The 13,164-nt window shown below is 40.9% G+C and overlaps 1 protein-coding gene across 4 annotated transcripts in view; it reads left to right on the forward strand.

The window, feature by feature from the left end:
• The window catches only part of NUGGC (nuclear GTPase, germinal center associated), a 47,480-nt gene that overhangs the window by 12,178 nt on the left and 22,138 nt on the right, over positions 1–13,164 (forward strand). For all 4 annotated transcript variants that reach the window (XM_039875897.1, XM_039875895.1, XM_039875898.1 and 1 more), the window contains 8 exons: positions 640–744; positions 1,436–1,544; positions 2,371–2,593; positions 2,982–3,212; positions 5,969–6,178; positions 10,668–10,843; positions 12,281–12,299; positions 12,578–12,667. In XM_039875897.1, the coding sequence (XP_039731831.1) occupies positions 640–744; positions 1,436–1,544; positions 2,371–2,593; positions 2,982–3,212; positions 5,969–6,178; positions 10,668–10,843; positions 12,281–12,299; positions 12,578–12,667 (1,163 nt within the window). The remainder of the gene's footprint in view (positions 1–639; positions 745–1,435; positions 1,545–2,370; positions 2,594–2,981; positions 3,213–5,968; positions 6,179–10,667; positions 10,844–12,280; positions 12,300–12,577; positions 12,668–13,164) is intronic.

A 13,164-nucleotide genomic window follows, 5' to 3' on the forward strand; every position in this document is an offset into this window, starting at 1 on the left:
TTCTAATGCAGACTAAAGAGTTCTTTAGCCTGTAGCTGGCCTGGGGGCCCGAGTAACATATTCTTTTCTTCTCTGCCTCTTCCTTTCCAGCTCCAGCCACTGAGCCTGCAACCACTTGGTATTTAGTTCTAAGGCAGTTCTTAAACTGAGACAGGATGAATGCTTTGAGTTGAGCTTAATCATTAAGTTAGAATGTCTGAGATAGAAGAGTCTGGAGTACAAGCTCTTTCAATTACCTGTCACTGCATGAGCATGAGGTGGCAGAGATTCAGGCTTTGGCAGACAGCATACCTCTGCACTGCAATACTCTATGGGCTTCTCTCTATATAGTTGGCACTTGATAAAGACTATCACGCCATTTTGACTCTCAGGATTTTCAAACAGGAACTGTTCATTTCATTTCGACATATCTTCTGGAGACAGATGTTGGACCATGCATTTTGGAACTAGATGCAAAGTCCTGAGAAGTAGGAACCAGACTGGAACGGCCTAACAGTTGCCTGCTTCTGAAATGTGCCTATAGGCATGCAATGCTGGCAGGGATCCGCTTAGACTATTTGGGTTTGTGTATTGATAAAGGTCAGGCAAATATACTATGGCCCAAGACCTATGATTTTATGTAACTCTGTTTATCTCTAGTCAACAACAATTTATTTAAAGAACCGATGAGAAAAAGAAGAAGATCAGATCGAGACCAGCGGTTCCGAGCATTTCCCTCCATGGAACAAAGTGCCCTTAAGGAATGTGAGTCAGAACCGCTCTAGAGCTTGTTTGGATGGGACTCTGTTCTTTTTTAAATGTATTCCAATGCTCACAGGAAGAGAAGGTTAAATTCAGAAGCAGAATAAAACATCTTCGAAGAACCCTGATCTAGAAAAGGAGGGCTCATGTAGTCTCTGCAGAGATATAAAATTTGTTGGTTTATCTCTAGGAGTCTCTGGAGAAAGAGGAGGGTTGTTGTCCAAATAACCTCTTCCTGATTAGAATAGAGACTGTGAAAAATGGTTGGTTTGGTGGGTACTTACATGATGCCCTTGCATTTTTTGCTTTTTATTCCTTTTTTAATCTTAAAGTATAGTTGATATACAATATATTAGTTTCATATACAATATATTAGTCTTTTTCTTTTCTTTTTATAACCACAGGAGAGAAGAATCTAGAAGGGCTAAAGCCATGGCAAAGCCTATGCTGATTTCTGTTAAAAGGAGTTTCAGAGCAGGCTGGCTCCCTGGGAGGCTGTCAGAATCAATGATTGCTATCTCCCACGAGCTATTGTCTCTAGTGTCAGATAACTTACTATATTGTTTAATTGGCTCTTCATTTCATTTTTTTAAAAAAATCTTTTTCTGCAATATTGAGCAGACTTCTCCTGTGGAGATCTAGTCCTTGATCCCTGCCAGGTACATCCTAGGTAATACATCTCTGTTGATTCCAGATGAAAAATTGGAGTCACGGACCAGAAGAGTTTTGAGCAACACTTATCAGAAACTTATTCAATCTGTCTTCCTGGATGACAGCATTCCAAATGGAGTCAAGTATCTCATGTAAGTCTGATATTAGCTACCATCAAATCTTACTTTGGTGTCTTTCCTTAGGTGATTGTAAGTACTTTTTTCCAACGACGAAAGGGAATTTTCAATTAGAAACTAAGCAAAGGAGGCTGAAAGTTTCCATAATTATGGGCTATTATTATTATTACTGATAGTCACCATTCATTGAGCTGTTAATTGTTGCTAGGCAATCTGATAAATACTTTACATATATCAAATTTCATTAAATTGGCCCAATACCGCTATAATGTAGAAGCTATTATTATCATCCTCATTTTACTGAAATTGAGGCTCAGGGAGGCCAAGACATTGACCAAAGTCACACCATGCGTAAGTCAAAGGGGCTGAAATTCAACTGAGGCTGTGCGACTCTAAGCTTGTGCCCTCAACTGCTGTGCTGAGTTGACTTAAAGGACTTGAGTGGTGCCGAGGCTGCATCTTCTCCTCAATAAGACGGTGTGTTGCTTTTAATAATCCTTTACCTCTGCATAAACTTTATTTCTAGGGTCAAGACTAAGTAATTTCCACAGAACACAAACAAGATTGCTTCGTACTTATATAGACATAGAGTTTGTGTAAAATTATCATTTTTTTGTGTGTAGAATTACCAAGTATTTTTGCATAATCTCATTTGCTCCCCATGACAACTCCGTTTAGTAAACAGGGATTAATACTCTTCTTTGACCAAGAAGAGAGCAGAGACACAGAAAGATGTTGTGACTTGCCTAGGATTAGAACTCAGTTCCTTTGTATTCTGTTCTGATGTTCTTCCCACTATGCTTTGATGACCTTGGCAATGTGCATTTAAAAATTGATCTAGAAACAGGCTTCTTACTTTAATTGAAAAACCATTATTGGACCCAATCTACATTGGATTATTTGGAAGCACTGGGGCTGGGAAGAGCTCCCTGATCAATGCCATCATCCAGCAAGCAATGTTTCTACCGGTGTCTGGAGAAAGTATATGTACTTCGTGTATTGTACAAGTGAGCTCAGGCTGCTGTGAGCAGTATGAAGCCAAAATCCATCTTCTCTCTGACCAGGTAAGTGTCTCCTTCCTTCTTTTCTTCCTCCATCTTTCCTTCTTTTCTCCCTCCCCTCCTTCCTTTTCTTCCTTTCCTTCTCCCTCTCTCTTAGAGATTAACATTATATTTCTTATAAATATAGCTTATGTTTTTAGTAAAAGAACATAGTACTGAATGAGAAAGTTTAATAGAGCAAGGGGTTCTGGCCTGCGTCCCGTCGCAACTCATTATGAGACTTTATTACAAAATAAAGGAATTGGATTAAATGAGCCTTTGCTGGATTACAGGATTTTAGATTTCCTGAATACGCAGCCCCCCTGCCCTCCACAGGGACAGTGGCCTTCTCTCATTGTCAGTGTTCTCCACGTCTGTGTCATGACCGGCTTGGCCCTACTCTGCTCTGCAGGAGTGGAAGGAGGAGCTGAAGAACTTGACTAAACTCCTGCACGAGACGGAGGAGCCGGGCAGAGAAGAGGCAGCTGTGTGGGACAGGGGTGACGCAGTGGAGGAAGCCATCTGGAAGCTACAGATGCTTTATGGAAATGGGGCGGAAAGAAAGACGTATGAGGAGTTACTAAGGGCAAAGCCCAAAGGGAAGATCCCCACCTCTAGAGTCATCACCCTCAAGGCAGAAGAGGTAGCGTCAAGATATTTATTCTTTTTTTGTCATGAGTCTTAAGTATAACAATCGACTCCATTTAGGGGATTTATTCAAGGTATGATGTTTTTATTGGAAATAAGTTGATACCCAAATCAGAAATATCCACGACCAAGTTATTTTTCATTATTTATAGCTGTCAAATGGGAGTTTTTAGTGTCTAAACGGGAGGGAGGGTAGCTTTTGTGCACCGGAAAGACTACAGTTACTTGACAATAAGTTAAGGATGTTTTAGTAGCAAATGATTTTTAAAAACCTAGTTTATAATGGCTGAAACAAATAGGGATTTATTTATTTTCTCACCTAAGTCTGGAGGCAGTTGGGTTTGTGGGCTGGTTCAGTAGCTCCACAATGTCAAGATCAGCATCTCTCTGGTTCCCTTGGCCTCCATCGTACTTGTTGCTTCATAGTCATAACATTGCTACTGAATTGCTGGACTTCACAGCTAAGGAAGAAATGGATAAAAAGGCGGCTCCAACCGCATCTCCCCTTTTACTGGGAAGAAAAAGCTTTCCCAGAAACATCCCTCCCCCGGACGACAAATTTCTGTGTCGATTTCCTTGTTCAGAGCTGAGTGGCCTATCCTAGCTGAAAGGGAGTCTAGAGAAAGCAAGAGGCAAACTTGTCATGATTGGCTAATCCCAATGTCAATCCACTACCTCCACAAACAATCAGGATTCTGCTAGCATGGGTGAAGGACAGGGTGGATATTCAATATGTAATTAGTAGATTATATTTATATTATACTTATAATCGATATTAATATTATTAAAGTTTAATTTTAAATTAAACCAAAATACTTGTAGAACAGATATTCAATTTGTCAATGTTGTACACTTAAAAACCCAGTTTTTCTTGCACCTTAAAATTCATCTTTCAAATATTATTATTCTATTTAAAAATCTGGCATTTTTTTGGGTATAAAATAAGAACAATTACTTACACCTGTTCTAAAACATAATGTTCAATTATCTCCTAGGTTTAACATAGCAAATCCTTCTTAGTTATGCTACTTACATAATTAATAAAATGTCCTTAGACTTTTTTCCCTTAGACTTTAAAAATTTTTAAATTACAAATATTTTCAATTATAGTTGACGTTCCATATTATATTAGTTTTAAGTGTACAGCATGATATTTCTATAACTTACAAAGTGGTCTTCCTTATATTATAGTTCAAATTTAGTATTTTAAATTCTTTCAAAAAATTTAAAATACATGACCAAGCACACTTAGAAGTTAAATGAATGAAACCTTTTAAAGCATTTAGCTTTTGTATAACTAGGATATCAAACAAATGTAGTGGTTCTTCTTTTTTTAATTTAACTTAATTTTTTTAACATTTTATTTTATTTTTATTTTTTAAGTATAATTGTTGTAACATCTTATATTGGTTACATTAGTTTCAGGTGTAGAATGTAGTAGCCATTTCTTATATTTAACTGGCTATTACTATGAAAAATAATTATGTTCCTAATATCTAAAACATAGACTGAGCATGTCCAAAGAAACACAATGATTGCAAAACAGGTTACTTTATGTGAATATACAAAACTTACACCAAGGTATCGATACAATATTTATTTCTTCACGACTCTGTATTTAGAAATATTCCTTTCCAGTGTTACAAATTTAGCCATTGAAACAAGGGCAACGGAATTACCATCTCAGTGAACGAAGGCACAAATTCAGAGTTTGGGTCAGGGACTCTAGACTAGGATGAGGGAATCTGAGTTTGCCTCTCAGAATGGTTTGCTCTGATCCAGTTTATTGGGCCGAGTTCTCTTCTTATAGAAGGGGGTTTTCAAGCTCATGCTTTTTATTTTACATTGCCCTCATTATATCTGATTTATTTTATAATTAAAATATCCTTAAAAACTTTTATCATCTCCTCTTTTACAATTTCTTATTATTTGATTAGCATTAATAAAATCTGTTACTTCCTACCCTGATTACAACAAATCTCCTGATTTATTTCAACTATCTTAAGAATTTCCTATCTTCCAGGACAATTCTATAGTTATTTATGAACAATGACTACCACACATCCCAAATCTACTGTCTCCTGAAGTAGCCCAGTAGAGATCTGCTGCCATACATAGTTGCTGGCATCACCGTGTCATTGTCCCAGGATATGCTTAGCTAGGAAAAATAGGCTGAGAACTATTTCCCATCCTACCCACCATCATTTAAACATGCTAGAAATTCCTACATGTCAAGATATTTTTTGTACTTGGAAGGCAAATTTTAAAACCTTTTTAAAAATCAATTTCAGACCAATTTTCAATTTGAAAAATATGTTCATTATATCACTACCAATTTTCTGTAGTTGGGGCTGTCTGGTTATTAAAATGTTCACATTAGTTATGCAGGAAGAATCCTCTCTCTCCAAAATATAGAAGCTTACATATTAATTACATTAATTTTAGAACTGAAACAAAATTTAGAAGATAAACCATTACCTGGAGAAACTATAACTTTGCTGAAGAATCCCATTCTAACTGACTCTGGTGTTTTCATCCATAAGTTGAAATGCTTGAACTTCCTGATCTCCAGGTCCATTCTGGCCCTCAGAGTCTAGGCCCTTGCAGACTGGATCACCTCCTGGTGCCCATTTTCCAGTGCTGCTTCTAACCATTACTCAGTGTATCTTCAGTGAACTTAAATTACAGCCAATCCAGGATGGAAATGCTGGGAGTCTGTCTGGTGTGCGTGACTTCTTCCTCTTTCCTCAGGCAGGAGAGCTGTCTGTCAAACTGGACCCCTACATCCGGACTAAGAGGAGAGACTGGGATGAAGAATCAGCTGAGACACAAATCTGGCCCTTGATAAAACACGTAGAAGTGACTCTTCCCAAATCAGAGCTGATTCCAGAAGGGGTCGTGCTGGTGGACATTCCAGGCACTGGTGACTTCAATACCAAGAGGGATGAGATGTGGAAAAAGGTGATTTTCTTTCATATGGCTTCTTTCCCTCTTCCCTCAATTCCTGCACCCTTTCTAAAGCAACAAAGTTTTCTCCACTTTCAGCGTAAGATAATTTTTTCCTCGCTTTTTATATTCTAAGCCTCAGGGCATCAGCAGGATATGGGTGGCCAGAGAAATCAAAGAGTTAAGAATCACGAGGTAGGCCTGGTAGCCAGAACAAGAATGTGTGTCTATGAGAAGTGTCGGCAAGAGAGAAACCTAAGAGTAGGCAGAGCAAACCAGGGCGGAGTGGGAGAGGAAGGCCAAAAGCTGAGTACCAAGCAGAGAAGCTGACAGCCAGGCATCAAGACACCAGGAGGCTACTATCATGTTTGAGTGTAAAGAAGATAAATTCAAGAAAGCAATCCCAAGCGTAGAGGGATGAATCAAAAAGAATATCAAAGGATCCCATGAGACCCAGCCAGGCCTCAGGGCCGCCTCTCAGGAAAGAAGCAGCTCTCTTTTCTCTCATCCTTTGCTTGGACTCTTGTGACTGTCTCTCTTCATGCATCTCTCTCTAGAGTCCTGCTTCTCTCTTAGCTTTCTGTACTTAGCCATGAGAATCCACGTTGTGGAAAATGACCACCCCAGCCCTGTCTCTAAATGGTATTGGAGTCCATGTGCCTATGACTGTCTGACTATAATCTCTATGTGTTTTAATTCAGATTCCTGAGAAGAAAAATCCGATTGATCACTACACAGTGAATGGATTAGCTTTCTCTGGATTAAGTATCCAGCCCTAGTGCAATCAGCTGTGGCTGATGGTGGTGGTTAAAATGAAAGTTTACCCCTTCAGCAAAAAACTTGGATAGGGGTTCAATTCCCAATAAATGGGGTATGAGCTGACCAGGCACCCCCAGATGTATCTACAGCCAGAGTTAATTAAGCATTAGTGTTTGATCTGCACCTAGTGAATAGAGGCTGAAGTATTTTTAAGAATTTACCTCTTTGTTCATTTGCTGTTCAGTCGCCAGACACGTATAATATGTAACATTCTGCTAAACACTGAGGATGAAAATATTATAGATAATAATAATGAGAGCAGATATTTATTGAGCATTTACTTTGTGCTAGCTACTATTCTTAGTGAAGTAAGTTGCCCATTATAACACTGGGAGTTTTAACCTGGACAAGATGGCTCGAGAGCCTCTCTGCTCTTAACTCCTACTGTATCCTACATGATAAAACACAACTAAATGAAGTGAATGAAAAGATGCAGAGCATGGCCTTTAATGTGCGCACATGTGTGTATAATGTTTATAAATGCACAGCAAAAGAAAGATCCTGTCTTACGGGACACACACCAACTACCTATCTCTTATCAGAAGTTTCTGTGTTTACCACTACTCTTTACTACATACACCTCTTGTTTATATATTTTGCATGAACGCATATTTCCTTTACAACTAAAAATATATTTCCTTTACAACTAAAAAGTTGAAAGCAAAAACAAAACAAAGCTGAATGAGAAGCAGAACCTTACCGCAAATGGCTTAGAGTCTAATAGGACAGATAAAACATGCAGATGACTAAATACATGGCAGAAAGTGATGCAATGGAGGGATAAGGTGCTGTGGATACTCGAAAGTAGAAATGACCTCCAATAAGAACTCTCATTCCTTCAACAAACATTCACTGAGCATCTACTCAATTTTGTAGTAGGTTCTGGAAGGACAAAGTCTTTGCCCTTGGGAATCTCACAGTCCAAAAGGAATCAATTAGTCATATTAATTAACTAAAACCATTACTTAAAAATGAGAGCACAAAGTTCTGAATTCTTTTTGGAGGTAGTGAGGATTCAGAGAGGACATCGAAGCTTAGCCTCCACCAGGCAGAGACAGCGGTTGGGAGTGGGACCACTGAACACTGTGCCAGGCCAGCATTAGCAAACATCCAGAGGGCTGAGGGAGCTGGGTGTTGGGGCAAGGATGAGTCTTCCTGGGTGGCTAGAGAGCAGGGAGTAGAGGGGTGTACAGGGGAGAGGCACAGAAGAAAGCCTGGAAAAGCTGGGGGTGGACTTTAATACTACACTTCCTAGGGAAGCTCGAAGGGCAAGAGGAACTAGGGTGTGTGATAGAGAAAGAAAAGGTGTCTTTGGGCAGAAGGAGCTCAGGCACACACACAGTGGGAACACGAGAGACACAGGACTGGAGCTGGAAGAGCACTGGGAGGAAGGGCCAGTATCAGGGAGACACGGTCAGCGCGGCAGCTGCAGGACGGTAGGCCAGGGACCTTTGTGACTGGTTTCCAATCCAGATCAGGATGCCAGTTTACAGATTATCAGTCTTTGCCCTGATTTTACAGATGAGGAAATGAAGACTGAGAGAGAGGAAGTCATTTGCTCAAGACCACACAGCTATTGAATAACAGAATTTAAACCAAAGAGTAGGTTCCTATCTCCCCAGCCGAGACTTTATCTCTCACCTCCACCCACCTCCCCAGGACGTCTCTTAACAGTTCTTTAAGATGAAGGCAGACCCAGCATCCATCTCCTTGGTCAGTCGCTCAGCCTGGCCATGAGAGCCTTTGTTTTTGCAGGGTCTCAGTTCTTGGAGTGGAATCCCAGCCTTGGCTTGTTTCAGGCCAGGCCCAGAGAGCGGCAGCAGCCTAGAGAGGCAGCCAGCCTCTCTCACTGGATGGAGCCGTGGTTGCTGCCAGTTCAGATACACTGGGCAGCTTATCAAAGGCCACTCAGAATAGAGGAACCAGCAAGTCTGGCTCAGAATACCCACTCTGAGGAGGTCAGGCTGAAGGGAAGGGATGGTTCCCAGCATGCTGTGTTTGGCCTTGGCTCCCCTACATTCTTGTGGTTTTGAGATCTCCTCTCACGAGTAGTTACTAAAGACTCCCCTCTTTCCAGGGAGAGCAGAGCCAACATCCCTGCCCCATCTCTCCACCTATCAGCTTGGCCTTCCCTAAGCTAAAACTGTTATGAATTCAGTCCTCCCTGTTCTGCCACCTAGAAGTCCTGAGAATTTAGGTATGCCATTTGACCTCTCTGAGGCCCGTTCTGTTCAGGGGGAGGGAGGGATATGGGGCTGGCATCATACCCACTCCTAAGTCCAGTTGCTCTTTTCTTATAGACTGGCTTTTTGGTGTCTTCTGTGAATCTAATGTTACCAAATTCTGGCAGTTAGGAGCTTTGTGTAGGGCCTGAAATTAAATCACTGCAACCTTTATGATCGCAGTCTTCTTCTCATATTAATAAACCTTTATTAAGCATTTGTAATTTACCAGGATCATGGGGAATACTGTTGGCCCTTAGCAAATAGCCAGATATTTCTCCAGCAAGATGAGTGGATTCGGGAACAATAAAAAATTGCAATTTGGGGCATGAGATCTAATGGCAGACCATGAAGAACTCCAGAGAAACAAAGAAGAAAAAGCTCTTTTATGGACTTGAGAGGGGCTGTTGTCTACAAAGAGGCTATTGGAGGAAACTAAAAGTTTGAAGTATAGTGACTTTTCATTGGCTGTTATGGCCAGCTCCCATTGGCTGGGTTGTTATCCATTGAGGAGGAATCTTTTCTTCCTCCCGCAAAGCACTGTTCTGAAGAACCACAAACCACAACTCCATCCCTGAGTTGTACCAGCTTTTCATTTATATAGAGAGATAAGACAAGTGAAATAATACAGTAAGAGAAATGTCACAAGTCAACACATGCTTACTTGTCCCATGAAAGATGCATGCTTGATAAAGCAATATCTATGCTATTAATCATAAGTTATAATTTCATGTTCATTGACCTTTGCAACTTGAATTATACGGTTTCTGGCTCCCTGCTGCCACACGGTGGCAATGTGCTCATTATGTAGGACAGTCAAACATGGAAAGGTTGCCCCGTGGTGATAGCTTTGGAGTAGATGCATGACCAGAACTAGTTTCAGGTAAACAGTCATTTCCCCTAGAGGACAACTGTGGTAGAACAAGCCAGTGATGGATCTGGGAGGAGGTCTGACTTCTTGAATTCTATCGATCACCAATGCCACACACATCTAGGAAGCCTCTAGTATGGCCACACACTGTGCTTGAGGTGATGTGGATTCCAAGCTGAAAGACACAGTCCCTTCCCATCAGGTACCTCACAATAGGCATGGGGGAGGGAGGTGCAGAGAGCCACCCTTGTACAATTACTCTGTAGTATGGCAGGGAAGTCTGGGTGCTTGAGGATGCAGAGGAGGGGTGGCCAGTCCATCCTCAGCAATCTCAAAGGGCAAGTGGAGGTCAAGAAGAGATTGTGGCAAATGCAAAGCCCATGAGAGATTAAAGAGAAAGTTACATCTGAGAAACTGTAAGAAGCTCAGCATGGCTGGTTCGTAGAGACTGCAGTGGAGCGTGGGGAGAGGTAGGGTGGGAGAGAGAGACAGGGGCCTGTGGTGGAGGACACGAATGATACATTGAGAATCATGTCCTCTACTAATGAGACACCATTCATGTTCTTAAACATATTGTGGCCATGTTTCACAGACCATTGATAAATGCTCAGTAATCTGGGTGATCAGTGACATTGAAAGAGTTTCTGGAGAGAGAGCCCACGAAGACCTTCTTAATGAGAGCATCAAAGCCTGCCAACGAGGTTTCTGCAGGGACGTTGCCCTGGTGGTCACCAAGACAGACAAACTCTACTTGCCGGAATATCTGAGGTACCGAGCTAGGCCTGTGGGGATGTGGGCTTTCCTCCATGGGTTTTAACTATAGCAGTGACAGAGCTTTGACTTCCGGATGTGGACGTAGGGAAGTGAGTGTTGGGCATGAAAGAGAAGTCTACATGACTTCTTGGGACATCAGGACCCTTAAGTGGATTGTCTCAGGAATCTGAACCACTGTGGCTCCTCTTCCAGAGGAGCTGCTTAACACCCAACAGGTGTCCTCTATGTAGTTCCCAGGGTGTCACTTGCATGTATGAGAGGCTAACAGCACCTCCAGCCGTTGTGCAGTGTAATGGTCCTGAGCAGCCCCCAGAAGTGGAAAATGTAGATGCCTCCTCAGCGAGTAGGCACTTTCTAGAATACTCTTTGGCACAGTAAAGTTTTGAAGTATCAGGTCCTGTTTTCAGATTTGACTACTTCTGAGATTTTAAACTCATTTGGGACAGAGCTCTCAAAATTTTAGAACTTTGGCCAAAAGTGAAAGCATTCTTACAAAGTCATATTTTTAACAACAACAAAAAAATAATGAAAGAGAAGCATTTTAGAGCTTAGTAGCTGTAATTTATGTTGATTTCCATGTAGACCTCTTCCCCATCCCCTGTAACTAGGAGGACTATAGCTTAACTTCCATATTGGGACACTTTGAAAGTGAAAGGGGGTGTTATTAACCGTTACAGAGGATCAGCAGGTATAAACTGGGCTATGCTGGGTACTCAGGCGTATGATCAAGGGATGTAGCATTGTTGATGGTTTTTGGCTCTAACAAGAGCTTTTTACCTGTCACCTCCACCATTTCCCCTATACCCACTGAAACTTGAGTCTGCTGTCTCCAGGAATTCACTAAGCAGAGAAAAATTCCTCAGTAAAGCAGTAGGATAAGGCTTTCCCCGCCTAGCTCTTGCTCTCATGGTCTAGGTTGGAATTTCAGCTTCGTTTACGTTTCCTGCGATTCCATCTACCCCAAGCCCTACCACAGAATAATATTTCAAGCTCTCTTTTTCCAATGCCGACTCTAAAACTAAACATAAGGCAATCTAACTTAAATGTTTATTGAACCCCGTAGAAGGGTAGCTGCCAATTTAAAGAGGCATATTGCTTCGTCGCTAAGGTCACTGCCTTAGACGAGGATTAAAGGTTATATGAGAGAGACTAGCAAAGTGCTGTGGGAACCCAGAGACAGGACTGTATTTTGACTGCATCTGGAGTTGAGGTCACAGAAAATTCCACCGACGACAAAACATTGAGAAGTAAAGACACTTTTTTCAAGTGGACACTGGAGGTGGGTCAGAAGAGAGAGAACTTAGATTGAAGACAGAGCTTACGCAAAGGCTTGAAGGCAGGACAGTGTACACTGCTTTCAGAAAAAGTCGAAAGACTACTGCAACGCGTAGTGAGTTAAGTAATTGTTACATTTTTCTAATTTCATTTCAGGGAAAGAAAAATGGGAAATGTAAGTATGGACTAGTTATTTTTAATTTTTAAAGCTCTATTGAGATATAATTGATACGCTAAAAATTGTATACATTTAATGTCAACATCTTGATGAGTTTGGCCATAGGCATGGACTAGTTATTTTTAAATAAGACTTTTATGATAATATAATTCAAATACATGCACGTTTATTTGGGCCAAGTGAAGATCTGCTGGAAAAAAAATGCATTTTATCACTTCATCACTCTTGGTAACTGTGTCTTCTTCGCCATGCTTTTATTCCCTTACCCGATCTAGCAAGCTATTCAAAGTCAGCGAGAGGCTGTTTTAGAAAGAAATGAAATCATAAAACTACAAAGGAATAGAAGTCTCAAGGAAAAACTAAAGGTAAGTTAACAGATTTCCGTATGTACTTTTCTGCTTTTCAACTACTCAGATTTTGGGAAACAAATGTCTATTTGGTCTTGGGTAGTGACAAAGGCAAAAGCTTTGGAGTAGACAATTTGAACTTAACTTAGTCCTATTAGTTAATAACTTTGTGACCTTAGGAAAATTACTATACCTCTCTGAGCCTCCATTTCCTCATCTGTAAAATGGGGAAATAATATCTACTTCCTATGATTGCAGGAAAAATGGAATGAACACATGGTTTACTGAGAAATATGTGTAGGTCAAGTCAGGGATCATCAAACAGTTTGAGGCATTCTCAGCTAGAGGAATGCACAGGGTAGTATGGGAACACAGGAGAATGCTTTAGTCACACTGGCAGTCAGGGAGGCAGTGTTGGGTAGAAATTCAGGGAAAACGTCTCAGCCTCTTGAGCAGAATTTTAAAGAACCAGTATCTTTAGTAGGTGAAGAAGTAGGAGAAAGGACATTTGAGAT

Source organism: Pteropus medius, unplaced genomic scaffold (assembly GCF_902729225.1).
Source record: "Pteropus medius unplaced genomic scaffold, Ma_sr-lr_union100, whole genome shotgun sequence".
Taxonomy (NCBI): Eukaryota; Metazoa; Chordata; class Mammalia; order Chiroptera; family Pteropodidae; genus Pteropus; species Pteropus medius.